Raw genomic sequence first — 15,727 nt, forward strand, 5'->3', positions numbered from 1 at the left:
ATGCTGTCATTGGACACAACCAGTTATGAGCCAAAGAAGCCAGAAGACAAAACCATTTAATCAGATACTGTATATAGGCTATAACTTATAAACTAAAAGGCTCTTTCCAATCTGCCCCCCCCAAAAAAATGTATTCATCTGACTAAGATGCTTGAAAGAGCTCATTTTCAAGAACATCTGAAGAGCAGAGAAAGACAAAAACCGAGTGGCATGAGGAACCCAGTAACAGTGATGACAGCCATGGTGTCTGTGGAGTTTAGGCTGTACACAATGTGCCTGTGTGCCCCCATGGTGTCTGTGGAGTTTAGGCTGTACACAATGTGCCTGTGTGCCCCCATGGTGTCTGTGGAGTTTAGGCTGTACACAATGTGCCTGTGTGCCCCCATGGTGTCTGTGGAGTTTAGGCTGTACACAATGTGCCTGTGTGCCCCCATGGTGTCTGTGGAGTTTAGGCTGTACACAATGTGCCTGTGTGCCCCCATGGTGTCTGTGGAGTTTAGGCTGTACACAATATGCCTGTGTGCCCCCATGGTGTCTGTGGAGTTTAGGCTGTACACAATATGCCTGTGTGCCCCCATGGTGTCTGTGGAGTTTAGGCTGTACACAATATGCCTGTGTGCCCCCATGGTGTCTGTGGAGTTTAGGCTGTACACAATGTGCCTGTGTGCCCCCATGGTGTCTGTGGAGTTTAGGCTGTACACAATATGCCTGTGTGCCCCCATGGTGTCTGTGGAGTTTAGGCTGTACACAATGTGCCTGTGTGCCCCCATGGTGTCTGTGGAGTTTAGGCTGTACACAATGTGCCTGTGTGCCCCCATGGTGGCTGGTCCAACCGGAGGGCCTGTTCGTCGTCTGTAACAGCTTCTCCAGTTGCACCATGTTTCCAGTATGGACAGGTGAGCAGAGTTACTGCTACCCATCTTCCTTTTGTGGAGAGAGGGTGGCTAAATCCCAAACCACCATATTCCTTTTATATTATATCCCTTTATATTCCCACTACTTTTGACCAGGGCACATAGGGCACTATATTATATGGGGAAGAGGGTGCTATTTGGGATGCATTCAGTGCTATTCCAAACGACTGTACAGCACAACAATTGGGCCACTGTGTCTGAAATGACAGTATGTTGGCAGTAGTGTGACGTACTGTCATCAAACCGAAAGCTTTGTTACATCAGGCAGCGTTGTCCCACTCACAAGATGTCATGAATGTGGGCTATTCATTCAACTTTACTACGTTGACATACACACCTGTTTCATCCAAGAGAACAGTTCAATGTAGCACTACAATTAAAAGTATAGAGCTTCAATTAAAGTATTATAACCACAATTACAGTATATTATAACTTCAGTCCTAGTCTTTTTATTTTATTTTTAAATGGTGGATGTTTCTCTCTAAATAACCCAACAAATGTCCCTGTAATGGCTGACTGACTGACGACTACTGTGTGTACAAATGACAACATAGGCTAAGTTGATGGCATGAATGCGAGTACCTACTGTATTCGATTCATTATCAGGTACATATAGTTTGTCTTGGATCTTCATCTCTGGCTCCAGTGGTCTCTCTCCTTCCGTGCTCTCTTCATTATCAGACCAGATCTCAGAGGTAGGAGAGCCATTGCCACACAACGCCTCAATATTCTCTCAGATAGGCTATGAAAATGTCTCAAGTAGCTGATGTGAACGCTAAAGGATTTATCACGGCATTAGAGCATTACAGCTCAATCATTTATCTTTGATGAAAACGGTTGATGTTTGCATTTTGCATGGCAAAAATGTACACGTCATTGTGCAAGACACTGAAGTCTAATTCCATGGAATTGCTGACAGGGACGGCTCCTCAGGTCAAATTAAACCAAGAACTAACACTGCCACCCAGTGGCACAACGTGTCACATCAGAATCTGACAAGACTTAAAAAAAAAAAAAAAAAAATGTATTTCACCAGGCAAGTCAGTTAAGAACAAATTCTTAATTACAATGACGGCCAACTCCGGCCAAACCCAGACGACGCTGGGGTCAATTGTGCACCACCCTATGGGACTCCCAATCACAGCCAGATGTGATACAGCCTGGAATCGAACCAGGGACTGTAGTGACGCCTCTTTCACTGAGATGCAATGACTTAAGACAGCTGCTCCACTCGGGAACGCAAAACTAAAATAATGTTTGCGCAATATAGGAAGTTCTGAAACTTGTATGCTGGCTCTTTTGTTGCATTTGCGCAGTATCGAGTTGGGATAACAAACAGCTTTTTAGTCAAACCTTCTGTGGGAGGATGTCCTTTGTATTACAAATAAGAAAACAGGTGACTAGAATCAACTTTTTAATTCGACATATGGGTGAACATGAACAATATTCAGAGATGAAAGGAAAACTTAATACAGGATGATTTGCCCTTTTCCCCCCCAAACCAACGTGAATTACAATAGCTGCTTCATTATGACAAAACTGACTTCAATTTCACATAATCTAATTTACCTGCAGTAGGCCTAACATTAACCCATAGAAATACATGATCTATTTAATGTTGTCAGCAATCGTACTGGATTTTCATAGTGGATGCGTCCCAAACAGTACTCTATTCCGTATAATAGTCCCTTACTTTGGACTGGGGTCCATAGGGTGCCATTTGGGATGCATAAATAATAGTGTTTAAATAACAAAAGTGGACAGCTTGGCAGCGCGAACTCATTACAGTGATCCATGAAGACATAACAGCAAGACTGTTCTGCAGTCAGAGGGTTCTTTCTTCTCATAGTCATCCTTCAGATAAATCACCAACCCTACAGCTAACACACAGAAACAAAACAGGTTGCAAATGGTGAGAATAGGAACAACATGTTGGGATGGAGGGGAGGGGAGTTGTCAATATTGAATTGATTGTCACTTAATATATATTTAGACCGTGAGAGTTCACCTGTTCTATAAGAGGAAAGAGGAGGATTCTTCACTTGGGGCCGATGTAGTTTGCCGCCTTTCCAGTCTTCTTAAGTGTTTCCAGAAGCACATCCGTGTCCTTGTCAGACTCAATGAAAACCTTCTTGTTGGGGAGGTCGATCTCAAATTGGACACCACCTTACGCCAACAAATAAGACAGAAAGAGAAAATAAAACTATTTCAACGAGCCAGTCAATATGACAAGTAATCTAGATTTGCTGAATTTAGCTAAACCAAAGTACACGATTGTACACGATTCTCAACAAAGTGTGTGTGGATGTGAGTGCTGTTTAACAACCTCCTCCAAATATTCCTGAATTCTGGATTTGCTGTGACATTTAGCGATTAGAGACACTCACCCAGTTTATTGAGGACTCGGGTAACTGCACCAGAGCATCCCTCACATGTCATGTCCACAAAGAATTCCTGCTTCTGTGGGAATAATTCACAGTCCGGGAGTTATGCCTCATTCTCATGTTAGTATGGGACAGCTAATCAGTTAGCAAGCAATGACTAGCTCAGCTATTAGTCTGATTAAATCAGGCTGTAATACACAATGCATTGGTATATACAGCCTGAAACTAATCACTGCAAAATCGTGTCAAATGTTTCTTACAAGCCAGAATGTGGAATAAAATGACATTTAAAATGTACTCTACACCGGTTGTCTGTGTGGTTTATTTTGTTCTTCAGTTGCTTGGAATTTAAGACACATTATTCACGGGAAAGTATTGTTTCCCTGACTTCTTAGAAAGCAGCTAGGTATATGTTCGGGTCAGCACCGATATTTGTTTGTTTGTTGTTGTATTGGATATTCGGTTCTCTCAAAAACGTTTGATCCCGGCATGCCATGACAATGAAACACCATGTTTTTCTGTATCAGGGGAGGTTGGAGAACATTTGTGTTGTGTTAACTTTTATTTTAACCGGATTCAAAAATAAAAAAAACTATACTTTCATAGGAAAGTCGTTTATCTGATCTAAGTATTAGACCTCTCTAATGCTCAGAAAGCGCGATACAAAACTCCCATTTACCAGCTCTGAAAGCATTATAACATGTCAAAAAACCTTTCGTTGATCACCAAATATGGAGTTCATAGGACTATATAATTCTAGGAAACATCGAAATAAAAAAATAAAAATGTACAAGCAACGGAAAAACCAAATCCTTTTTCTGCACCTCCAGTCACTCATTACTGCCACGCACAGGTCGGAAATCTGCAACAGCTCAATACATTAGAGGTTCCTTTTTTCCAGTTGCTTGTACATGTTTATTTAGACCTTTTTCCGAAGTACATACCGGCCATTTTAAAAGGGGAAAATTAAGATCGTTGCTCAGCGAAAACTCCATATTTGCTGATCAACGAACGTATTTTGACATAACGCATAAGCTGGTGAATTAGTTTAAAATCGGACCATTTCGGTCCCTAACGCCCAGATACTGATTCGGGTAAACTATACTTGCCTGTGGATATTTTGTCTCAAGGACAAGCCGCACAGACAATCGGTAGAGTACGTTTAAATATAAGTTGTATTAAACAGTCTGGCTTGTAAGGAACAATTGCACGATTGTGCAGGCATTAGGCAGTAACGTTACACCAATTAAATTGTGCATTACAGCACGATTAATCAGACTAACTAGCTATGTATAAAGCGCTGCAATCCAATCTCAGCACTATGTAACAATGTGCGAATTCATACAATAACTCACGGTCGTCATGTTGAGGTAGAGCGCAATATCAATGGACTTCCTCCTCTTTCAAAGCTTGCACGACTAACTAGCTGCTGAATATGTTGCTGCCTTGTCTTGCTTGCTAGCTAAAGTACATCAACGTTAGGGACCATCGACATGTTGCTAGATATTGGTGAAAGTAACTGCATATTTGACTCAACATTCACATGTAGAAAGTTGGTGGGACGAGTGCACAATTATACTGACTAATATCAGATATAATTATTTTGCAGAACAGTTTCAAATTACATTTATTTTGGAAGAAGTCGTTTTTTTCTTCTCATAAAAATATTGCTGCAGGTAACTTTTCCAGAGCCCTTAAAACGTCACACCGGAATACGGAAGTTTGAAACATTTTGGAAAAAAAAAACATTTAACAAAACTGCTTCAAATGAACCAAATATGAGAGACCACGAAAAAGTGACATATCACAATAACGATAGATTATGGTGCGCATTTTCTGATAAGAACTAGTCCAGTTTGCTCCATGGGACAACACGCAGGGCTCACGCTTGTAGCAACTTGACCAATTCAATGTTTGGGGTGATGTTTAATACCAGACAACCTTCATGATTTCACACTAACGATAATTGACATAATTTGGATGGAAAGTTAGTTTGCTAACAAGCCAGCTCGCTATAGCTATAAAACCAAGCACCCAAAATGCAATCAGCTGATATGCAGCATCTTCCAGGTCATGTGACCAACCCCTCCTGGGTTTCAGAAGGGGTCTCCAGATAGGTAGCTCGAGCTGTTCACTTGTATGGAACCAGATATCGCCTCTTCCTCTCACAACCAGTACAATATCGACGGTAGGAAAAATACTGCTTTCCCAAGACATGCCCCTCTAACGAACCTCTTTGATGTAAATACTACCGAGCCAGGAATCACAGCTTTTACAGGTGAATTAACATACAATAATCATGACTCGCTAATTAGCCAGTATTGGAGCATGCAAAACAATGATGTGTTGTCAATTTAACAGTATCCAGCTGGAGGTGGTGTAGTTGTAATATGTGATCAAACAATGATGTTGTAACTTGATATATAGGCTAGTTTGGCTAACGAATACAACCCCAACATAACTGTTTCTGATAATTGGCTTTGAGACCATTCAAAACAATATTACAGTTTTGAAACTGCAGTAAAAAAGTCGACCGTGGTATTTTGGACGCAGTAATTGCAGAATAACTATGGCCTTGCTGATATCAAGTGCAGTACCTAGTTAACGTCATACCAATAGCTTTGTTGTTGTTGTCTGCTAGTAAAATAAGTGGATAGTTGTGGGTAAGTAGCTACAGTGGCTAACTGACGGCTACTGTGACCCCTTGACTTTTTCCCCCCACATTTGGTTACGTTTTTTCCCCCTCATCAATCTACACACAATACCCCATAATGACATCACAATACCCCATAATGACATCACAATACCCCATAATGACAAAGCAAAAACAGGTCTTTAGAAATGTTTACAAATTCATTTTTTAAAAGTTTAGGCGCATCCTGTTTCCATTGATCATCCTTGAGATGTTTCTATAACTTGATTGGAGTCCACCTGCGGTAAATTCAATTGATTAGACATGATTTGGAAAGGCACACACCTGTCTATATAAGGTCCCACAGTTAACAGTGCATGTCATAGCTAAAACCAAGCCATGAAGTTGAAGGAATTATCCGTAGAGCTCCGAGATAGGATTGTGTCGAGGTACAGATCTGGGAATGGGTACCAAAAAATGTCTGCAGCATTGAAGGTCCCCAAGAACACAGTCACAGAACAATGAGACCAATATTTCACTGAATGTATAGATGTTGAGCATCCGGTTGGCTTTTCCACTCACTACCAAATATGGTAATGAGAGGAAGCCCACTGGCTGGCAGTGGGAGAAGATGGAATGAGATGGATTTTCGCTGACATTCTGCAAATCTTCCCATCAATTAAACATTCGATCTCAACACAGTTCTCTGTTCCCTAAACTAAAATCTTGTTATGGAAGTGCTCCCGCTGTGGGGATCGAATCAGCGGAAATTTCAAGTGCGCCACGTATAGTTTTTGATAAAACTCAAACTTTCATTAATACACACATACAATGTACTGAATTAAAGCTACACTTGTTGTGAATCTATCCACCAAGTCAGATTTGTAAAATGCTTTTCGGCGAAAGCATGAGAAGCTATTATCTGATACCATGCACCCTCAAAATACTGCAACGTCACCTAAAACGACAGATTTTGCGTTAGCCGTCGCAAACGAAAACGCTGAAATAAAATATAAAACATTCATTACCTTTGACGAGCTTCTTTCTTGGCACTCCTAGATGTCCCATAAACATCATTTAGGGTCTTTTTTTCGATTAAATCGGTCCATATATAGCCTAGATATCGATGTAAGAATACTGTGCGAGTAAAGAAAAAAATGAGCGTTTCATAACGTAACGTAATTTTTTAAAATTCAAAAAGTCGACGATAAACTTTCACAAAACACTTCGAAATACTTTTGTAATGCAACTTTAGGTATTAGTACACGTTAATAAGCGATAAAATTGATCAGGAGACGATGTTAAATCTTTATCTTGTCCGTGTAGAAAAACATGTCTGACCAGAGGTCGACCAAAAATCCGGGCGGAGCCATCAGGGAAGATGTTCCCTTGTTTGGGTTAGACCAAGAATCAATTGCGAATCAAATGACATGACTCTAGACACCCTGTGGAAGCTGTAGGCAATGTAAACTCGGCTCTATTTAATTCGGTTCACTTTTAACAATTGCCTGTAGTCGCGGAAGGATATATTTTTTCATTTTCAGTGAACAGATTTCCATGCACTTTTGGATGAAACGCCCGTTCTGTAAATGCCACAGACGTGATTTAAACAGTTTTGGAAACGTCTGAGTGTTTTCTATCCACACATAATAATCATATGCATGTACTATATTCCTGGCATGAATAGCAGGGCGCTGAAATGTTGCGCGATTTTTAACAAAAAGCTGCGAAAATTCGCAACATCCTTAAAATGTTTTAAGAACAGAACAGACTAAGTTTTGTAGACTTTACCCTTTACAAAAGTTGTAAAAAAATCGTGCTGTTTATGAGTGCAAATGTAAATTTAGTTATTGAACATGCAGACTTCACAGATTAGGCTTTCCCTAATGGAAATATGTAGATGTATACTAGAACGCACCAATAGGATCTCGCTAGCGCATGCTTGGCTCTGCCCACCTCCTTGCTTGTTCTGCCCACTATGACTCATTTGTTTCCGTTGGAAACGACAAGCTGTGGTCATTCTTGGCTTAGTTATAAAAATCTTTGACACAGTGGCCTCCATCATTCTTAAATGGAAGACGTTTGGAACCACCTAGAGCTGGCCACCGGGCCAAACTGAGCAACCGGCGGAGAAGAACCCGATGGTCACTCTGAAAGAGCTCCAGAGTTCCTCTGTGGAGATGGAAGAACCTTCCAGAAGGACATTCATCTCTGCAGCACTCCACCAATCAGGCCTTTAAGTTAGAGTGGCCAGGCGGAAGCCACTCCTCAGTAAAAGGCACATGACAGCCCGCTTGGAGTTTGTCAAAAGGCACCTAAAGACTCTCACACCATGAGAAACAAGATTCAGGCTATATTTATTTTTTTGTCTCCTTCACTCCTGCTGTGCTGTGTGCACCTTGCTATTTTACACCAGAGATCTGTATATAATGACGAGATGCCTCCTTCCTAACAATTGGGGTCGTCCCAAAAGTGGGAAGGCAGACAACAACCTTAGGTCTAAAATTAGCCCATAGAAACACACTGGTCTTATTTTTGAAATATTTTTTCCAGGAGTGAAACCTCTTGCTTTGCCTCTTCCTCTCTGTTTTATATTCATACACACACAAACTGCCACTCTCAATATCAAATATATATATATATATATATATTTTGCAACATGCTTAATAAACCAACAGGTGTAGACTGACAGTGAAATGCTTACTTAAGGGTCATTTTCCCACAATGCAGAGAGATAAATAAATGCAGCAAAATAAATAATAATACAAAGAATAAGTACACAGAGTTTAATTTTTTTATTTCACCTTTATTTAACCAGGTAGGCAAGTTGAGGACAAGTTCTCATTTACAGCTGCGACCTGGCCAAGATAAAGCAAAGCAGTTCGACACATACAACAGCACAGAGTTAGACATGGAATAAACAAACATACAGTAGAAAAATAAGTATATATACAGTGTGTGCAAATGAGGTAAGATGAGGGGGGGTAAGGCAATAAAATAGGCCATAGTGGTGAGGTAATTACAATATAGCAATTCAACACTGGAGTGATAGATGTGCAGAAGATGAATGTGCAAGTAGAGATACTGGGGTGCAAAGGCGCTAAATAAATACAGTATGGGGATGAGGTAGTTGGATGGGCTATTTACAGATAGGCTATGTACAGGTGCAATGATATGTGAGCTGCTCTGACAGCTGGTGCTTGAAGTTAGTTAGGGAGATAACAGTCTCCATCTTCAGTGATTTTTGCAGTTCGTTCTAGTCATTGGCAGCAGAAAACTGGAAAGAAAAGGCAGCCAAAGGAGGAATTGGCTTTGGGGGTGACCCGTGGAACATACCTGCTGGAGTGCGTGCTGCGGGTGGGTGCTGCTATGGTGACCAGTGAGCTGAGATAAGGCAGGGCTTTACCTAGCAAAGACTTGTAGACGACCTGGAGCCATTGGGTTTGGCGACAAGTATGAAGCGAGGGCCAGCCAACGAGAGTGTAGTAGGCCGCAGTGGTGGGTAGTATGTGGGGCTTTGGTGACAAAACCGATGGCACTGTGATAGACTGCATCCAATTTGTTGAGTAGAGTGTTGGAGACTATTTTGTAAATGACATCGTCGGGGATCGGTAGGTTAGTCAGTTTTACGAGGGTATGTTTGGCAGCATGAGTGAAGGATGCTTTGTTGCGATATAGGAAGCCGATTTCTAGATTTAATTTTGGATTGAAGATGCTTAATGTGGGTCTGGAAGGAGAGTTTACAGTCTACCAGACACCTAGGTATTTGTACTTGTCCACATATTCTAGTCAGAACTGTCCAGAGTAGTGATGTTGGACGGGTGGGCAGGTGCGGGTAGCGATCGGTTGAAGAGCATGCATTTGGTTTTACTAGCATTTAAGAGTAGTTGGAGGCCACGGAAGGAGAGTTGTATGGCACTGAAGCTCGTCTGGAGGTTAGTTAGCACAGTGTGCAAAGAAGGGCCAGAAGTATACAGAATATTGTCGTCTGCATAGAGGTGGATCAGAGAATCACCAGCAGCAAGAGCGACATCATTGATTTATACAGAGAAGAGAGTCGGCCCGAGAATTGAACCTTGTGGCACCCTCATAGAGACTGCCAGAGGTCCGGACAACAGGCCCTCCGATTTGACACATTGAACTCTGTCTGAGAAGTAGTTGGTGAACCAGATGAGGCAGTCATTTGAGAAACCAAGTGTCGTGTCTGGCAGGCCAACGCCATGACACAAGGCTGTTGTGTCTGCTGATAAGAATGTGTTGATTGACAGAGTCGAAAGCCTTGGCCAGGTCGATGAATACAGCTGCACAGTATTGTCTCTTATCGATGGCATAAGTTTAGGACCTTGAGCGTGGCTGAGGTGCACCCATGACCAGCTCAGAAGCCAGAGAGCATAGCATGGAAAAGGTAAGTTGGGATTCGAAATGGTCGGTGATCTGTTTGTTAAAATGGCTTTTGAAGACCTTAGAAAGGCAGGGTAGGATAGCTATAGGTCTGTAGCAGTTTGGGTCTGGAGTGTCTCTCCTTTGAAGAGGGGGGATGACCGTGGCAGCTTTCCAATCTTTGGGGATCTCAGACGATATGAAAGAGGGGTTGAACAGGCTAGTAAATAGGGGTTGCAATAATTTAGGCAGATCATTTTAGAAAGAGAGGGTCCAGATTGTCTAGCCCGGCTGATTTGTAGGGGTCCAGATTTTGCAGCTCTGTCAGAACATCAGCTATCTGGATTTGGGTGAAGGAGAATTGGGGAGGCTTGGGCGAGTTGCTGTGGGGGGTGCATGGCAGTTGACCGGGTAGGGGTAGCCAGGTGGAAAGCATGGCCAGCCATAGAAAAATGCTTATTGAAATTCTCAATTATCATGGATTTATCGGTGGTGACAGTGTTTCCTAGCCTCAGTGCAGTGGGCAGCTGGGAGGAGGTGCTCTTAGTCTCCATTGACTTTAGTGTCCCAGAACTTTTGGGAATTTGTGCTACAGGATGCAAATTTCCGTTTGAAAAAGCTAGCCTTAGCTTTCCCTTTTTTGTGTATGTTGCTTCCCTGAAAAATTGCATATCACGGGGGCTATATGAGGCTAATGCAGTATGCCACAGGACGTTTTTGTGCTGGTCAAGGGCAGTCAGGTCTGGAGTGAACCAAGGACTATATTCCTAGTTCTACATTTTTTGATTGGGGCATGCTTATTTAAGATGCTGAGGAAAGCACTTTTAAAGAATAACCAGGCATCCTCTACTGACGGGATGAGGTCAATATCCTTCCCGGATACCCGGGCCAGGTCGATTAGAAAGGCCTGCTCACTGAATTGTTTTAGGGAGCGTTTGACAGTGATGAGGGGTGGTCGTTTGACCGCAGACCCAATACGGATGTAGGCAATGAGGCAGTGATTGCTGAGATCTTGGTTGAAGACAGCAGAGGTGTATTTGGAGGGCAAGTTAGTTAGGATGATATCTATGAGGGGGCCCGTGTTTACGGATTTGGGGTTGTACCTGGTAGGTTCATTGACAATTTATGTGAGATTGAGGGCATCAAGCTTAGATTGTAGAATGGCCGGGGTGTTAAGCATGTCCCAGTTTATGTCACCTAGCAGCACAAGCTCTGAAGATAGATGGGGGGGGGGCAATCAATTCACATATGGTGTCCAGGGCACAGCTGGGGGCAGAGGGTGGTCTATAGCAAGCGGCAACAGTGAGAGACTTGTTTCTGGAAAGGTGGATTGTTTTGAAGTAGAAGCTGGAATTGTTTGGGCACAGACTTGGATAGTATGACAGAACTCTGCAGGCTACCTCTACAGTAGGTTGCCACTCCGCCCCCTTTGGCAGTTCTATCTTGTCGGAAAATGTTATAGTTAGGGATGGAAATTTCAGGGTTTTTGGTGGTCTACCTAAGCCAGGATTCAGACACGGCTAGGACATCCGGGTTGGCAGAGTGTGCTAAGGCAGTGAATAAAACAAACTTGGGGAGGAGGCTTCTAATGTTAACATGCATGAAACCAAGGCTTTTACGGTTACAGAAGTCAACAAATGAGAGCGCCCGGGGAATGTGAGTGGAGCTAGGCACTGCTGGGCCTGGATTAACCTCTACGTCACCAGAGGAACAGAGGAGGAGTAGGATAAGGGTACTATTTAGAGATTTGCTAAGCACAATTATGTCTATGTCCAGTTTGGAGGAGCGTCTGTGCGAGCTGGTGAGACAATATGAGGACCTCTTCAACTCTTCGATGAAGACCCTGAAAAGGGTTAAGGAGACGAGGAGTGTAGCTGCCGCTGGTGTGTGTCCCACCGATTGTCAGACAACTGGATTGGTTTTGTGTTCATGTGAAACATTGTCAGACAGACAGCAACATGCAAGGTACGGTATGAGTTATTTTGTATAGTCAGTGTGTGTGTGTTTGTTATGTTTAGCATACCTAGTTAGAACATGTGAAATCAGCTCTTTTTTGGATGGGAGACATTGAGTGGGAAATATTCAGTGCCAAAAACCGAAGGGTTACAGTCAACCTTTCTGCAGTAGTTACTGGGAAGCTGTGCATTATCTTGTGCGAGATGTGAGGGGCAAGCTGCTGAAGTAAGTCTTCAAATCTGGCAACCAACATCTGAAAATATTGAAAATGTCTTTCCTCGTCAATGCTTCGCGTAGGTTGGACAGGAGACGTGTATTCTCCATTGTCCCCTCTTGTAGTGTTCAGTGAATGAACTTGCCATTTTCTCAGTCTTTTTTCCCCCCTTCTCCTCCTCATTCGTAATAGCAGTTCAAGTTGTTGTTGTCCACAACACAAGGCTCCTCTTGCTTGGTAAGCTACTCTGGGTCCCCCTAGTAGATATCCACAACACAAGGCTCCTGTTGCTTGGTAAGCTACTCTGGGTCCCCTTAGTAGATATCCACAACACAAGGCTCCTCTTGTTTGGTAAGCTACTCTGGTTCCACAAGCCCCCTAGTGGATATACTGAACACTACACAAAGCGGACTTCCTCTCTGGGTGTAATGCAACGAAAGAGTATCAATGAATATTGATTCTGGAAAAATGAATGTGCAGTTTGTTGCGTGCGGCATTGCTATACTGTGTACCGCTAGCAACATTTTAGCAAAACACTGTTATACTAGCTGTATAGTCTGTTGTTTGATAAATGTGCAATAATAAGAAGAAGAAAAAAACAATTTATATAAGGATTTGGCAACTCATTCTCATTCTGAGAAATAAGCTAGGCCACTTGATTTCAACATCTGAACAAAGTGCACACTGGACGTGCTAGCACGCTGTTCAAACAGTTGGAGACTGACAGAAGGGTGTGTTCATAACAATTCAACTGTTCTGCTTTGTTAGCTAGCAAATAGATACAAGTTGGCTAAACTGGAAATATAAGGATTAGCTGGCTACTCACTAGAATGTGGGCTTGTGCTTGAGAGATTGTTTATGAGACTTGTGTTCATTTTCTATAGCCTGCTCCAATAAGTTAGTAATTTATTAGTGAATGTGCATTATGCATGGATGGCTCTGAATTTATTATATATATATATTATTTATTTATATATATTATTTATTTATATATATATATAATATATATAATTTTTTCATAGATCACTAATTTGATAAAATGTAATTATTAGTGAGTCTCAACCAAATTTGAAGACTTCTTGGAGCAGCACCTAATACAGCGTTTTCCAACACAGTCAACATAACGAGGTTGGCATTTCTTGTTTATTTTATTTAACCTTTATTTAACTAAGCAAGTCATTTAATAAGAACAAATTCTTATTGACAATGACGGCCTTCCAAAAGGCCTCCTGCGGGGACTGGGGCGTGGGATAAAAAATAAATATAGAATCTAAATATAGGACAAAACACACATCACAACAAGAGAGACCTAAGACAACAACGTAGCAAGGCAGCAACACATGACAACACAGCATGGTAGCAACACAACAACAACATGGTAGCAACACAACATGGTAGCAGCACAAAACATGGTACAAACTTTATTGGGCACAGACAACAGCACAAAGGGCAAGAAAGTAGAGACAACAATACATCACACAAAGCAACCACAACTGTCGGTAAGAGTGTCCTTGATTGAGTCTTTGAATGAAGAGATGGAGATAAAACTGTCCAGTTTGCGTGTTTTGTTGCAGCTCGTTCCAGTCTCTAGATGCAGCGAACTGAAAAGAGGAGCGACCCAGGGATGTGTGTGTTTTGGGGACCTTTAACAGAATATGACTAGCAGAACGGGTGTTGTATGTGGATAAGGGCTGCAGTAGATATCTCCCCTATATCTAGGGGGAGTGAGGCCTAAGAGGGTTTTTATAAATAAGCATCAACCAGTGGGTCTTGCGATGGGTATACAGAGATGACCACTATAGAATGCAGTGATGTAAGGAGCATTGGTGGCAAATCTGATGGCCGATTGTTAAAGAACTAGCCGCTCGAGAACACCCTTAACTGCCAATCTTTAAATTATGTCTCCATAATCTAGCATGGGTAGGATGGTTAATTTGGCAGCTGGGGTGAAAGAGGAGCAATTACGATAGAGGAAACCAAGTCTAGATTTAATCTTAGCCTGCAGCGTTGATATGTGCAGAGAGAAGGACAGTGTACCGTCTAGCCACACTCCCAAGTACTTGTATGAGGTGACTACCTCAATCTCTAAACCCTCAAAGGTATTAATAACACCTGTGGGGAGAGGGGCATTCTTCTTACCAAACCACATGACCTTTGTTTTGGAGGTGTTCAGAACAAGGTAAAGGGTAGAGACAAACTTGATGGACACTAAGAAAGCTTTGTTGTAGAGCATTTAACACAATGTGGGGAGGGGCCAGCTGAGTATAAGACTGTATCATCTGCATATACATGGATGAGAGCGCTTCCTACTGCCTGAGCTATGTTGTTGATGTAAATTGAGAAGAGCCTTGGGGTACTCCCTTGGTGACAGGCAGTAGCTGAGAAAGCAGATTTTCTGACTTTATACCCTGCACTCTTTGAGAGAGGTAGTTAGCAAACCAACCCAAAGACCCCTCAGAGACACCAATACTGCTTAGCCGGCCCACAAGAATGGAATGGTCTACCGTATCAAAAGCTTTGGCCAAGTCAATAAAAATAGCAGCACAATATTGCTTAGAATCAAGGGCAATGGTAACATCATTGAGGACCTTTTTAAGGTTGCAGTGACACATCCATAACCTGAGCAGAAACCAGATTTTGTACCAGAGAGAATACTACAGACCTCGCATACAAGTATTTTACACCATTTTAAAGATACAATTCTCATTAATCCAGCCACAGTGTCTGATTTCAAAAAGGCTTTACAGCAAAAGCACCACCAACGATTATGTTAGGTCACCACCAAGTCACAGAAAAACAGTAATTTTTCCAGCAAAAGTGTGGGGTCACAAAAAGCAGAAATATAGATAAAATGAATCATTAACCTTTGATCTTCATCAGATGACACTCATAGGACTTCATGTTACACAATACATGTATGCTTTGTTTGATAAAGTGCATATTTACAGTGGGGCAAAAAAGTATTTAGTCAGCCACCAATTGTGCAAGTTCTCCCACTTAAAAAGATGAGGCCTGTAATTCTCATCATAGGTACACTTCAACTATGACAGACAAAATGAGAAGAAAAAAATCCAGAAAATCACATTGTAGGATTTTTAATGAATTTTATTTGCATATTATGGTGGAAAATAAGTATTTTTCAGACTTTGGCATTTTCCCGTGTCAGAAGAAATCATATTATTTGCGTTTTTAACATAACCTGCAACAATGTAAGTAAATACTGACAACATTCAGCAAATTGAATTGC

The 15,727-nt window shown here is 41.9% G+C and overlaps 2 protein-coding genes across 2 annotated transcripts in view; one reads left to right on the plus strand and one right to left on the minus strand.

The window, feature by feature from the left end:
- Nucleotides 1–2,315: 2,315 nt before the first annotated feature.
- On the minus strand, nt 2,316–4,761 carry atox1 (antioxidant 1 copper chaperone). Its single transcript, XM_065018345.1, has 4 exons — nt 4,654–4,761; nt 3,302–3,374; nt 2,923–3,080; nt 2,316–2,794 (listed from the first exon to the last, which is right to left on the minus strand). Exons 1-3 carry the CDS (start codon nt 4,660–4,662, stop codon nt 2,953–2,955), a joined length of 210 nt encoding a protein of 69 aa, XP_064874417.1. The 5' UTR covers nt 4,663–4,761; the 3' UTR covers nt 2,316–2,794; nt 2,923–2,952.
- Nucleotides 4,762–5,053: 292 nt separating this feature from the next.
- Nucleotides 5,054–15,727, plus strand: part of LOC115120910 (proton-coupled amino acid transporter 1-like) — a 100,438-nt gene continuing 89,764 nt past the window's right edge. The window contains exon 1 of the mRNA XM_065018346.1: nt 5,054–5,576. Coding sequence (XP_064874418.1) covers nt 5,438–5,576 — 139 coding nt within the window. The 5' untranslated portion in view covers nt 5,054–5,437. The remainder of the gene's footprint in view (nt 5,577–15,727) is intronic.

Source organism: Oncorhynchus nerka, linkage group LG5, assembly GCF_034236695.1.
Source record: "Oncorhynchus nerka isolate Pitt River linkage group LG5, Oner_Uvic_2.0, whole genome shotgun sequence".
Lineage (NCBI taxonomy): Eukaryota > Metazoa > Chordata > Actinopteri > Salmoniformes > Salmonidae > Oncorhynchus > Oncorhynchus nerka.